Consider the following 14963-nt stretch of genomic DNA (forward strand, 5'->3'; position numbering starts at 1 on the left):
AGCCAGCAGCTGACATGGACATTTTACCCCCTCCATAAATCTTCGTCCGCGAAGCCAAGCCAAATAAATCTGCAAAGATTGGTGATTCCAAAAACTTATCGATATTCATTGCTGCTGCTTTTCATGCACACAATCCTTTTAATTGGCTTTCAAAAAGTAATTTAACCAAATAAATTGAAAATTAATTAATCAATAAGTTCCAATTTTGGTTAAATCCCAATGAGCCCCCCAATTATTATGACATAGTCCAGCAGCAATATAAATTCATCAAGACACCAAGAAATTCAAAACAATAATTTTAATTAATAACTATTAATAATATAATATTTCTAACTTAACTCTAAATTTATCTCCACTATGTGCCAATGTGTATATGTGTTTGGCAGATCCCAAACCATTACAGTTTAGGCACAATTCTGAAGAGTATTCAAATTTAAAATTCAGTCTTTTGTATTAAAACTCAAAGTCTTTAAATTGTTGTTCAAAAATTCTCAAAACTTACAAATTTTTGTAGAATTGCTTTTGGAGTAGTATTTTTTTCATACAAATGACTTTTTAACAATTTCCCTCTCTTTCATGGAGGTTATGGAACATGATTTCTATGCAAGGGGTTTAGACAAAATGACCATTCAAAATGGCCCCAGTAGCACTGCTCTCTCTTAACAAAGAAAGACAGTCGAAGTGGCCATTTTTCCTGAAGCCATTTTGATTCTGTTTTCCTCCCTTGACAAGAAGGATACAGTAGCAGTTCTTTTCTCACAGAATGTTAATGCATTTCTGATCTGGTTCATAATATTAAATATGCTTTTTGAAGTGTCTTTATCACATGAAATGACATCACTGGTGGCTTTGTTGGAAGTGTCATTTCTTCAGAAAGATGAGTCAACGAGCAAATTGTCTTCTGTTTGACCAGATGGTAAATGTCATTGTTCCATATTTTAATAATAATAATCAAACTTCTTAATGCTCTGAAGTAGCTGCCAAGCTGTCTCTTTGAGCAAACATGCTTCCACTTGAACAATCAACTTGAGGTTCACTATTCTGTTCACAGTTTTCAACTAATAAATGATAAGTTTTTTCATCTCCTATTTGATGGAGCCTTGGAGCCTGCTTTAAAATGACATAATGTGTGTCTTTCCCTATCTAAACCCAGTAACTTTACTAAGAAATATATATAAAATATAATCTAAAGATTAATAATGACATAATTCTGCCACAATACGGCAGATGAAATCTCCCAGAAATATATTCATACGTAGCTAATGACCCCATGAACAGTTTGAAAGTCAGTGTTGAATTTGCAAGCTACTTCATCTTTGCAGCAAGACCAAATGAAAGTGAAAGGTAAGCGAAAAAGATGCTTTATTTATTTTATCTTCAATGCTGATTTGAACTGTTTCATTGAACTTGATTATTGCCTATTATGGCAAAAGTGATTTGAAAATTGGTCATCTTATTTTACAAATCTGCAAGAGTCATTGATCCAAAGTGCTAGAGATGGCAAAAAGTCCACTGAGTCCCATTTAGGAAATCCAAGTTACTACACTTTTCCTGATAAAAACCACAATGGTTCTCACTCAGTGAGTTTGATGCAACACTCATTGTCAACCTTCTTCACTTTGAAAGAACATTCCATGGAGGTTCTCAAAGTTTAATGGGCAGAGTGAAGATGTAAAAACCATCAGACATGCTCCATTCTTCTTCCATACCAACATTCTTTTTTTGTTTTGGTGGATTTCAGCATATTTTCTAAGACATGGAGCTGTCATTTTCCTAAGAGAGAAAAAAAAAATTAAGAGCATCAAATTGATAGTCATTTCGGCAAAATGGATCAGGTGTAAACTTTTACTGATTTTTTTATTGGAAATAGGAACACGAGTGGCCATACAACCTTGGAGTGCGCTCAGAAATTGAGAAAGATTATGGTATATTTGATCCCTCCCATCTACTTTACTTTCCTCCATAGTCCAATGTCTGTTGATTTTGCAACAGTATAAATATCTATGTCTTAGCTTTGAATATATTCATTGATAACCTCTACAAGCCTCTGAGAAAGTAAATTCCTGTTCATTTTAATCTTAAATGATGATCTCTTAATTTAAAACAGTGTCCCCTGTTTCTTGACTCCTACTCTACCCCCCCCCCCCCCATTAAAGGAAAGATCCTTACAGTATTAACATGCCAGCAGTAATGCTATGGTTATGTCAGGGCACTCAAGGTAGGTGAGGCATGGACAAACCCATCAGTAAGTGTGAAACTCTTCAGGTATACCAGGCACTACTGCACCTCTCTTGTACGCAATGCATTTAGAATTACAGGATTTACATAGATTTGAACCCCTTCTCATGCATTTTCAAGTTCCAAGCATCCTCATAACTTTTCTACCTGTCTTTGTACCATTAGAAAGTTTGGAGTTGTGGAGTTCTGGTTGCAATATCATATGAGATCTGCTAAATGTGTCAGGAGAGACCTTTGTTCCTGCTCTCCTGCCTGGACTGCTATCTCCATTGGAAGCCCATTTCACACTGTGATTCTTCACCTTTTGCTATAGGAAATCACGAAAAAGATGAGGCATTTTGCTGCATCTTTTCTAATTTGTGGTTCACCCAAACACCAGGGAAGCACTTTTATCTACATGGTAATGCTTTGATTTCAGTGATTTTGAGGATTTGACTTTCTGCCTTAATTGTCTCTTATAAGGTGAACTTTGTAGATGAACTCGGGTGTTCTACAAGATTAAAGACACTATAAAAGTACAAGTTGCTGTTATTTAAATGCATTTATTTTTTGGATTTGGTTTGGCTTAATGAAGTGTGAATTCAAAGGTAAGCTCAGCTCTGTGTTTTGAATAGACAGCACTCTGTAGATAAATGGTAGGTGATCCTCTTTGGAAAGTGAAAGGGAGAGGTGTAATGAGACCTGATGTATCAGTTGGTGAAGAATGAATGCAGCTACGATAGCTTGTTGGCATTTATTGTGAGAGGTTTTGAATATAGAAGAGGTGTTATTGAAATTGTTTAGGGCATTGGTGAAGCACCATTTTGAGTATTCTGTGCAGTATTGATCTCTGAATCAGAGGAAGGACCTTCTTGCTATTGAAGGGGTGCAGCAAAGGTTCACCTGACTGATTCCTGGGAGAGCAGGATTGATGTATGAAGGACTTGAAAACTTGGGTTTTTTTAATAATGGAACTGAAAAGAAAAAGAGGGGATCTCATGAAGACGTATAAAATTCTGACAGAACTAGAATGGTTTGATGCAGGAAGAATGTTCCAGATATTGGGGAAGTCCAGAACAATGGGTAGTCTCAGGATAAAGGGTGGGCCATTTAGGATTGAGATGAAGAGAAACTTTTTTCCACTCAGTGTTATGAACGCATACAACAAAAAGTTATTGAAGTCAGTTCACTAGATATAAATGCAGATCAAGGGTTACGGAGTGAATGCAAGAAAAGGGTGCTAAATTTATATGATCAGCCATGTTCATATTGAATGTTGGAGCAGGCTCCATGGGCTAGGTTTAACAGAGTGATGAAGACATTATTATTGGAAGTTTTTAACTTCAGAAATTAATGTCGCTTTATGACAAGTCCAAGGAGTAGGTTCCAATATTTTAACTTCTGGAGAATGCATTAGAAAACTGTTTTTGCTCATTTGGTACAGGATAGATTGAGTTGAGAGTTGTGTCAGGTGTAACAGAATACATCCTTTTAATCATGAAAGATGGCATTTCTGGTGCTTCTCATTAATTCTGTAGAAATTAATTCCTTACCTCAATAACACTGTATATCCATTCTCGGAATTCTGACACCTTTGCATAAACTCCTGGATGATTAGCTTCAGCGCAGCCAATACCCCAACTCACTACCCCAGTCAAATGCCAGGCACTGATATCCTCACACACCAAAGGACCACCACTGTCACCCTGCAATGTACATATATACACAGTTGAATTGTGTGCATTAGATGTTAGATCAAATATTAGATCCATCTACCTGTGAGCTGGTCTCACCTGACATGCATCAACTTTGCCCTCCTTGTATCCAGCACACAGCATTCTGGGAGTCAGGGCACCATTGTACATGCAGCTGCTGTTACATCTCTCAGTGCTGATGAGAGGGACAACAGCCTCCTTTAAAATATTTTCTGTATCATCTGAAAGAAGCAAAGTCTGAATGGATTATGTCCATCTATTCCTCTGCTCTATTAACTCCTCTACCCCATAGTGTCTCATACTTACAGGCATCTTCACTTGCATGGCCCCAACCTGATATCCAACACTTTTTACCTGGAATGATCTGCTGGTTGTATCTTGGCAAACAGACTGCCCTCACTGTATCTGTAAAATCAATGATTTGAAGATGCTTATGAATGCTGGGAGCAAGAAATTAAAAGAAGAAAGGAATAAAGAAATTTGGTGGCATCATTTTATTTGCAACCTAAACATGAACTTTTCTCCTTTTACTGATGCGGCCAGTTCTCCCAATACCCCAATCATTTTCTTATGAAAGAAAATAGTCTGCACTGAAGTAACAGTTTATACTTCTACTCATTTGTGTCAAAATTATACTGAAGTATGAACAATTGTTACTCAGACCAATTGAATGGTCATCTCATGCTCAGATTATTTGTTTCGTTGAAAAGATTGAACATTGGGACCATGTATCAGTTAAGAGAAGAATGTTGTCTAAGATATGATGTCCCTCTAAAGCAGCCATTCTCAGTGGGAGCCATATCCTCACCCTGGGGGCCACAGCACATTTAAGGGAAAGCCATGGAACATTGGAAGGGGGGGGCACAGCATATTCAAGGGGTGCATGAACTAAAATCCTTAATGTGTTTTATGTTTTTTTTAAATTTAATCTGTAGGATAGAAGTAAGGAAAAGAAGAACTAAACTGGACTGGTTCACAGGGGAAGGGGGGGGGGGCCCAAAAACTTTGAGCAGGGTCCTAAGGGGGCCATAAATGGTTGGTCTAAAGGGCTGGTCAAAGCTTAAATGTAATGAGCATCTGAGGAACATGCTCATTCCTGTCATTTGTTTAGATTATGACCAATTAGCACCTCAGCTTTGTTGAAGAATCCATTATGTTTTTTAGACTGCAATGTTGGGAAAATTGCTGAAAAAATTAACATAATTGCTGTCCATGTGGTCATTCACACTGGGTGCCTTTTTAGAACTGCAAGTCCCTGAATGCAACAGTCCCGGTGGTTGGACGTGCAGGAGAGTGGATGATCATCAACAAATTTTTCCGGTTCGATTTATGCTGCAGGCTTCCTCCAAAATGTTGTAGGGGTTCTGCAGGATAAATCGCGGTGCAGGAATTAACTCAAAATCCCTGCACATTCCTTTTTAGACTGCCCGTGTAGAGGCAAAGTTCCTTGATTGTGCCGTTACATGCCTGCAGTCTAAAAACTATACTTGATTTAAAGCAGAACTCTGTTTCTTTCCACTGATGCTGTCTGATCAGCTGAGTGTTTCAAGCATTTCCTGCCCTTGTTTTGGATTTGTAGCATCTGGAACATTTTGCTCTGGGTGAATTAACTCTGTTGCTTTAACCCTTCTTCCACCCAAAGTGCTTGTAGAACAAAAATGTAGCATCCTTGGTGAGAAAATGTTAATGACCTTCTATTCACTGAATCCAGTGCGGTGTACTTCTGAACTTGAGATTCTTGGTATATCAAGCACATAAACTACTCATCACGTATACAGTATAGTACTTGTTCAAACAATGTTCATACTTGAAAATGTAATTGGTTTTTTCAGCTTCATTAGCGCAATGTCATGGTCGTGCGTGTCATCATTATATTCACTGCTGTAGATAATTTTCTCCACTATATAGGTGGGAAGGCTGGTGAATAGAATGAGTTCTCTGTCCAAAATCCCAGCATACACTCGCCAGTTGTGAGCGATTGATAACCTGCAATAGAAAGAAACTGTTAGTAGAATAAGGAATTGACTCAGAAGGAGGCTCTATAGTTTGTTCACTGCTTATTAACATAATTGGGGTGGTACTGTGACAGAGTATATAAATATGTTTTTGGGAGATAAATTGGGAAAGGTTTGTTACTGTAGGTCACATACAAACACTTTAAAACACATCTTATTTGAAATACTGGAGTTCTGCTAATGCTAGACATATCGGCTCCACAGCCTTTGCAAGAGTTTTGGAGAGTGCCCAAGAGACTTCACCAATGGATTGTTGTTTACAAAAAGGCAACAGATGAAAGAGCTTGCCAGAGCTGCTTATTGTCTGGAAGGGAACTTGCTGTTCTAAGAGGGTCATGTGGTTTTGCAAGCAGAGATAGTCCAACAGGGTTTCTGTGTGTTTGTGTGTGTGTGTGTGTGTGTGTGTGTGTGTGTGTGTGTGTGTGTGTGTGTGTGTGTGAGAAGGAGAGAGAGACAAAGAGATCACTTCTGCAGTGTTTACAGTGTTACAGTCAGCAACAACAGCTGGGACTGGAACAGGACAAGCTTGTGGAAAACCCCATTTGGCTGATGGGTTGCAAGTTCTTATCAAAGCCCTTGTGGTTCATGCAACAGGAGAGGACTGGTTGTCTAATATTTCACTTGGAATAAGAGAAACAAGATAGAAATTTGTGGTGACCTGAAAGAAAGAGGTTATCATCTGGACAACCCAAAAGGGGCAGGTTTCTTCAGCAAGATATGGAAGTGGCTGGGTGTCCAGTGTACAACAAATTTCTCTCTGAAAACCGACAAGAACCTTCCTGAGTGGTAACCATTTACCTTTCAAGCACCAAAGCCTGGTGAACTTTATAAATTTTAAATTCTGTGCACCATATAAGAATTGTCTGCAGCCAATGAACTTGGAGGAATGAGAAGTGAGATTGGACTGTGAATCAAATAACTTTTCTGAACTTACACACACATTACATACACGTTTGCTTAGAATTAGAAGGGGGGGGTTAAGTTAGGTTAGTTAAGTTAGTGATGAATTAAAGTGTGATTCTGTTTTCATGTTTAAAGATAATTAAAAGTAACATTTGTTTAAGTAACCATGTGTCTTGTTGAATATCTATTGCTGCTGGGTTTATAGGTCCTCTGGGCTCATAACATTTTATGGGGGGGTTGTCCTTTCTGATTGAAAATTAGAGTTTTTGTGATTTATTAGTTAATTGGTATTTTTTCAAGCTAATTTTAAGCTTGTGTGTGGAAAAACAGCTGCAATGGATGTTGATACATTTTTGTCACAACCATCACCTGCAGAGCTGCAGAACAAGAGAAAAGAGAAACTGATAGTTATTTCTAAGTCATTAAAGCTGACTGAAGTCAAGCATTGGATGAGGAAAATACATATAGAAGATTATAGTGAAATATTACATAGTTGAGGGAAAATTTGTTGAGAAAGACAGATAATTTTCCAGTGGATAGATCTTTTGAATTGGAATTGGAGAAAATGAGGGTGGAAGAAGAAAGAGAAAAAAAGGAGAGTGGAAGAAAAGAGCAATGGAGGTGTTGGAGGCTGAAAAACAGAGACAATATGAGGGAGAGGAAATATGAGGTAGCTGAAAGACGGAGCGAGGAAATTGAAAGGGACAGACCATTTCAATTAAAGAAATTAAAAATTGAGATGGAGGGAAGTAAGAGAATTGAGGCTGTAACTCCTGGGGAGAGGTTTTTGGCTAGTAGAGAGGTAAATCTGGTGCCTCCTTTTGATGAGAGAGATATAGATACACATTTTCAGCTCTTTGAAAAGGTTGCTGAGAGCTCAAGATGGTCAAAAGAAAAATGGTCTCTTATGCTCCAAAGTGTATTGAAAGGAAAAGCACAAATTGCATTCTCTAGTTTGACTACAGAGCAAGTGGCAAATTATGATACTGTTAAACAAGCAGTATTGAAAGCTTATGAATTGGTTCCAGAGGCATATAGACAAACATTTAGGAGTTTAGTGAAAAAATGGAATCAATCTTATATGGATTTTGCTTTGAAAAAATCTGTATGTTTTGACCGTTGGTCAAAAGGAATATTTATTCAAAACGAATAAATAATGATTTTGACAGATTGAGAGAATTGATATTAATTGAGGAGATTAAAAGGTGTGTTCCAAATGAGATTAAAATTATACCTGGATGAGAGAGACTGGGGACATGGCAGCAAACGACAAGATTAGCGGACAAATTTGCCCTAATTCACAAAAATACATTTCAGAATACTGAGCATTTTCAGAGAGTTAATGTGGAACAGGTTAGTCAGCCTGTTCGGAAGGTTAATGTGGAGCAGACTAGTAAACCTGAAATTAAGTCTGGGGAGAATGTTAAGAGAAAAGATAAAGGTAAGGTGGGAAAGGACAGAACCTTTGAATTTGTATGTCATTTTTGTAAGAAACCTGGTCATGTTATTGCAAATTATCTAGTATTGAAAAAGAGACGAGAAAAGGAAGTTTAACCTGAAGCATGTATTTAGATAGTTGAATTTAAAGAGAGCAGATGTTCCAAACCTGGTAAGTATTCAGATAGTTGAATTTAAAGAGAGCAGATGTTCCAAACCTGGTAAGAGTGTCATGGATGTTTTTAAACCTTTTGTGTCAGAGGGTTTGGTTTTAGTAAAGGAGGGAAAATCACAGGCTCCAGTTAAAATTCTTAGAGATACTGGAGTTGCTCAGTCTCTATTGTTGGAGACAACTTTGATTAAAGGTGACCTGGTAACTCCTCCCTGTAGATGCCCAATAAAGGATGAGAGCCCTAGTCTCTTCCCTCAACTCCAGCCTTTGGTTTGGGTAGAGTCCAAGAAAATGATGAGAGCTGAGGAAGATCCAGTTGATAGAGACTTGCCCAGTGCTTCTGAAATAGTTTTGAAAGAGAAGGGTAACCGTCAGAGTGAGGATTTCGCTTTGTCAAGGAAAGAGTGAATTCAGCAATAGAAAATAGACACAGATCTTGTTGACTTAAGGGACAAAGCAGTAACTGAACAGGAGATTAAAGAAATGACTTGTGGAGATGACTCCAAGGGTGAATTGTTGATGAAGGAATGGAGTCCTCTTGATATTCCTGCTAATGAGGAGTGAGGGGTGATTCATCAGGTGGTCATTCCTAGAAATTACTGGAATGAAATTTTGAATCTAGCCCATAGTACAGCTTTGAGGGGTCATCTTAGTGTAAAGAAAATAATGAATAAGATTTTGAGACAATTTTTCTGGCCTGGTTTGAGGAAGGATGTTGGAAATTGGTGCTGGACATGTCACATTTGTCAGGTTGTGGGGAAATTAGCACAATGCAATTGCAGTGCCTGTGACTTGGGTTCAAATCCAGCACTGTCTGTAAGGAGTCTGTACATTCTTCCTGTAATCAAATGGATTTTCTATCACATTCCAAAGATGGACAGGTTCACATTGATGCATTTGGGAGGCACAGACTCTAGAGCCGGTAAGGCCTGTGTGGTGGAACACGGTAATTCAGATGGGGGACCTCACTGGTCTGCTCAGGCTGGCCCGTCTCTGACCTAGTAACTCCTCCCTGTAGTTGCCCAATAAAGGCTGAGAGCCCTAGTCTCCTCCCTCAATTCCAGCCTTTGATCTGGGCCAGAAGCATGTAGTTATATGCTGGCTGTTTCAAGACATTAAAGCCTTTAACCACATGCTTCGTGTCTACATATGATTATTGATCATGCTACATACAGCCTGTTACCATTCTGTATCTCTAAAATGTAAAAGAAAACTTCACTCTATAACCCCCACCTCCATATCCACTGATTCCATAACTCTATCAGTATTACTCTTGAATATGCTACAACATCAAAATCAAATGTCAATAAGATTGAAAGAGTGCAGAGAATATTTATTAGGATGTTGCTGGGTCTTGAATAACTGAGTTACAGGGAAATGTTAAACCGGTTAGGACTTCATTCACTGTAGTGTAGAGGAATGAGGGTAAATTTGATAGAGGTATAGATAGGTCACATACAAACACTTTAAAACACATCTTATTTGAAATACTGGAGTTCTGCTAATGCTAGACATATAGATAGAATAAATGCAAGTAAGCTTTTTCCACTGAGGTTAGGTGAGATACAAACCAGAGGACATGGGTTAAGTTTGAAAGAAGAAAAGTTGGGAGTGTGGAAGGAGCTGCCAACTGAAATTGTGAATGCAGGTTCAACTTTCACATTGAAGAAAAATTTGGATAGGTACATGGATGGGGAGGGTATGGAAGACTATGGATAGGGTACAGGTCAATGGGACAAGGCAGAATAATCATTCAACACATACAAGAAGGGCCAAAGGGCCTGTTTTCTTTGCTGTAATGTTCTATGGTTCTACAATCATGATCTTTGTCCCAAATGGAATTACTGAGAAAGGTAAAGCAATTTTTACCCTAAAAGTACATGGGATCATTCCTGGTTATAATTTGGCATGAAAAGTCCCCTTTCACAGCAGTGTGGTCTCCAGAAGTGAATTACCCAATCACTTTCATGCTGGCTGGAATTTTGTAAGGTTAAATATCAAAACACTAAATCATCAGATTTGCTCGAGAATACATAGGAAAAAATAAACTCATGGATCAAATCTTAACTCACCTGTGGACACAATGTGCTGCGGTGATGATCCAATACTGGTCGAGGATGGATCCTCCACAGATATGTTTGTAGTTATTGTACAGGGTGACTTGCCAGGGCCAGCTCCCCTCCGTAGCTTCTTGTCCACCAATAATCATGGAGAAGTCGTGCTTCTCCCCACAAGCTTTATATATGGAAAGAGAGCAAAGTAAAAGTGAGGGGGCCTTACTAATGATCGGTTGTAAATGAAGCGAGATGCAGGGTCTTTATACTGAGAGTATGAGAACAATACTGATGACTCTTGATTGACAAAAAAGCCAATATTACTCCAGTACCTTAATGAAAGCATGCAGTTATTGTTTCTGTGTCTTTTCTTGATCAAGACTATGAGTATTTAAATTTGCTTTGGAAAGTTGTTTTTAAGGAATCCCTGATGCCATGTTTAACTCCAGTTTTGTGAGTGCTGTGTATGGACGAGGAGGTAAACGTGGTCCTCCTGTCTACGTCACCAATGGGTAGAAAGTAACCTATGATTGGGATGTCTGATTTATCCCTTCCACCAGTCACCAGTTTCCTCGGGCAATTGTGAACTCCCCATGATGGATGAGGCTGTCCTTCAACAGAACACTCCACCTCCATTTTGGATGGTCACTGGTTTAGTTTCTTATGAATGACTGGGGATGCTATAATTTTTTTTAAAGAAGCATTGAGAACACCCATGAATCATTCCTTCTATCTACTGTAAAGAGCTCAGTTGTTCATGGGGTTGTGCATATGATGTGGCCTGCTCACTAGAGCTGCCTGAATAAAATTATAGCTGTTGCAGAGGATGTTGGCCTGAGAGAGGATATTGAGTGTTTGCTTATCCCATCAATGCCCTTGGAGGAAAAGTATTTGCTCTAGATAAATCACATCAGATGGATAGGGAACAATAGTCAATAGGATTTTGCTGGGTTTGAGAACTTGGTCTTTTGCAGTGATGGGACAGTGGGGGAGATTCATAGAGGGCATTAAAAGTAAGACCTATTGTCCTGAATGCTTTGGTGGAAATGTCAAGGATGAGTTGGATTTTGGTCTCTGAATGCGTTGCAAGAATGCAACACAATGCATGCAAATGGAAACCCAAACATGCGCAAAAATAAAGGTCAATCTGTGAGTCATCCTTTACATTTTTTACTGATTTTGAAGTGGAGGTGACATTAGATGAAGTTTCCCATTGGTCCTGTTGACTTGTTGGAGCTGAGAAAGATTCAGAAAACTAATGGGGCAGTAACACACCCTTGGTCAGAGCAACAGACCTGCTATGTTGTGCACTGTTGGTTGAGATGTTTCCCTGTGTGATGTCACATATCTGTTAAAATGGAGGTAACATTTTGTTTTGCAGGCAGCCAAATTTTAAAAGGGAGGTTCATAACTCTTTTAAATGTATTTTTTTTATTTTAAATTTTTTAAATGGTAACATGACATTTTGGTTCAATTAACCCGCAACCCCGTACGTATTGAATAGTGGAAGGAAACTGGAGCCTTCCAGGGAGAATATGCAAATTCCTTACAGACAATGCAGGATTCGAACCCTGGTCCCGATCCCTGGTGCTGTAACAACGTTGCTCTAACCACTATGCTCACTTTGCCCATTGCAAAATCCTCTTCTATTCAGCATCCATTAATTTCATTTACCTCCCTGATTAAAAAATGTGTCCACTGGTTCGATCAAATTTCAAATAATTTATTGAATCTCCCCTTAACCTTCTTAGTGCTGAAAACATTCAGTTATTCCAGCTCCATGTGAGCCCATGTGAAGACACTAATAAACACGATTGAAATTCTTGATCTAAATATGCTTTTGCTGCTGTGACCATTGGCTTTTTCACTGACTCAATCCACAACCAGGTGGAGAGGCTCAGAGTCACTGCTGCAATATACGAAAGTGCTGGGCAAACTCTGCATCCATCCATCTTCCCAGCGCTTTTGGATATTGCACTCAACCCCAGCGTCTGCCATTTTCCTTGTTTAACTCAGAGTAACACCTGAGGGTCCACAACCACCAGTGACTCTTCAAAAACTTTTCAGAACTTTCAAAGAGTTGCAAATGTGCAGATTGGGTAAAGTGAAGAAGGCTGATTGCGTCGACCATTAATAGTGACTGCCTGAGCTGTAAATTCTGCCTTATTCCATCCATGCTAACCAAGGCAGCACAGTTAAATTTCTGATTTCAAATTTATTCTCAGAGTACATACATGACATCACATACAACCCTGAGATTTTTTTTCCTGTGGGCCAGACAGAACGACCACTTATTGGTAGTGCAAGAAAAAAAAAACTGTACAGTGTTAGCGTAGAGGTTAGGGCAACGCTGCTACAATGCCAATGATCAGGGTTCAAACCTGCGCTGTCTGTAAGGAGTCTGTGCGCTCTCCCCGTGTCTGTATTGGTTTCCTCCAGGTGCTCCAGTTTCCTCCCACCCTTCAAAATGTACCGGGGTTGTAGGTGAATTGGGTGTAATTGGACAGCATAGACTTGCGAGCCAGAAGGGCCTGTTACTGTCTATCTATTTACAAAAAGTTCAGTTTTGTAAAATCAGTCTGAATGAGGAAAATCTCTCAATGAATATAGAATCAGCTAATAGGCAGACTGTCTCTTTTATGCAACTCGGAATCACTTTTCTTTAAAATCTGATCGCTTGGTTTTCAACAGTTCGGAAAATACTTTTACTGGTTCCTGGTATTATCTGTAGGGCTCTTAATGAGACTGCAACAAGGGTAAATGAAATTAATGAATTGAAGAGGTTTTGCAATGCAAGGTCTCTCCACTGAAACGTGACTTTATCTGCATTCTAACCTGCTTGTTTCTTAGATTGGATCACCAAACCAAAACAATGACTATAAAACATTCTGTACTTACTCGAGCATTTCAATTTTATTACTTTTCCAGATGTACAGCTGGACCTGGCAAGAAAAAAAAACAAGGGACTATTTTCACTAAGATGCCACGAGGAATGGAATGTCTTGCACCTAAGACAGCAAAGGTGTAAGTCAACAGTTTTATATCTTCTTGTTCTGGAGATTGAGGAAAGAAGAAAGATGTGCATTTATAAACTACATCCACTATTGTGTGCTTTCTCAAAATACTTGACTAGTTAGTTGGACTCTTCAGATGCACAGTCATTGCTGCAAAGAGGGCCAAATGGCAGCGCAAGTGCAGAGGTGTGTTCAGATCCTTATGAATCTGTTTTGGTGATGTAGCCCAGGGGTAAATATTTGGAAAGAACTCTATTGCTCCCATTCAATTGCATGGGACCTTTTACCTCTGTTTGAGAGAGCAGATGAGTGACAGCTTCGCATCTAATTCCATGAACAGTTAAACAAAAGATTTAATTAACAGTGCAGTGTCACTAAGTAGAACATTGATTGACTTCACTGGAACTGATAACAGTGGTGGAGGAGTACAAATGATAGGTACTTCTGTTGTGCCAGATTTAGCTTGAGGCATTGAAGAATAACTTCACCCTCAAGCAGCTTAATAGGTGGCTCCTGTACTCGACTATTCTGTTTTTTTTTCCATTGGAAATTTTAATTGACAGTGCTACAAACTGATTTACAGTTGTGTATAAAACTGGAAAATGGTAAACTTTCCTGCTGAGTCTGAGAAGCCTGACTTGACTTCATTGCATTTGCACCTCTGTTTTCAAACCAAATGCAGATCACTTGCCTATGGAATGTAGTGTGAGGTGATTCAAGTGCACTTAAAGTATTGAATTTTAAATTGAAGCTCAAAGTGGCTTTGCTCAATGGGAGTGTGTAGTTTAGCAATGCATAATCTGCAGAAAATAGCCCTTTCCCTCCCTCTCCCACATCCAAATTTACTAAGCTCTTGCTTTTTCTTTGCTATAGTTTTATTTACCGGTAGATCATTTAAATGTTTTTGAACTTTGTATCAGACTGTTGGTTTGAATGAGTCCAGAAAAATTGGCTGTTTTATTCTGGACATTACAGCATAATAAATGTAATAGTATTTGTTAAATAAAATTAGTATGTGCATCAATCGTTCACTCATTTTATTTTGATTTGAGAATTCTGGGAAATGGAGATTTTCTGTTGTGGGACCTCAAAGCAAGATGTTCTGTTCTGTTTTCATCAGTGACATGTGTTGACATGGTTAAAGTGAATATAGTGGTGATGAATGCCAGTCAGAAGGGAATGTCAGAATGTTTAGGAAAAGGCAGCCTGCTTTTAAAGGTGAACGTTCAACAATTGGATTTCTGGACATTCCTTATAATTCCCTTTTTCTGCAAACCTGTAGCTCCAGATGTTCTCTAAATCATTCCCCTGCTCATTAGTAATTTCAGCGAATCCTTGTGTGTAATTGCGTTCAATCTCACTCACGCTAATTACATTGGAACTCAAGTATCTGTGGAATAAAACAAGAATGATAAGATACAAGTGTCACCATTGCA

The 14963-nt window shown here is 38.7% G+C and overlaps 1 protein-coding gene across 4 annotated transcripts in view; it reads right to left on the minus strand.

Moving 5' to 3' along the window:
* Positions 1–263: 263 nt before the first annotated feature.
* The window catches only part of LOC138741172 (transmembrane protease serine 5-like), a 34238-nt gene continuing 19538 nt past the window's right edge, over positions 264–14963 (minus strand). Inside the window, exons 7-14 of one of the 4 annotated variants that reach the window (XM_069894848.1) lie at positions 14804–14917; positions 13412–13455; positions 10532–10694; positions 5740–5918; positions 4287–4337; positions 4011–4153; positions 3771–3923; positions 264–1773 (exon numbers count right to left, since the gene is read on the minus strand). In XM_069894848.1, the coding sequence (XP_069750949.1) occupies positions 1750–1773; positions 3771–3923; positions 4011–4153; positions 4287–4337; positions 5740–5918; positions 10532–10694; positions 13412–13455; positions 14804–14917 (871 nt within the window). In that variant the 3' untranslated portion in view covers positions 264–1749. Of the gene's footprint in view, positions 1774–3770; positions 3924–4010; positions 4154–4238; positions 4338–5739; positions 5919–10531; positions 10695–13411; positions 13456–14803; positions 14918–14963 lie in introns of all 4 variants that reach the window. The other 3 variants (XM_069894849.1, XM_069894847.1, XM_069894850.1) reach the window with 3 other exon arrangements.

The sequence above is a fragment of the Narcine bancroftii genome, chromosome 8, assembly GCF_036971445.1.
Source record: "Narcine bancroftii isolate sNarBan1 chromosome 8, sNarBan1.hap1, whole genome shotgun sequence".
In the NCBI taxonomy this organism is placed as follows: domain Eukaryota; kingdom Metazoa; phylum Chordata; class Chondrichthyes; order Torpediniformes; family Narcinidae; genus Narcine; species Narcine bancroftii.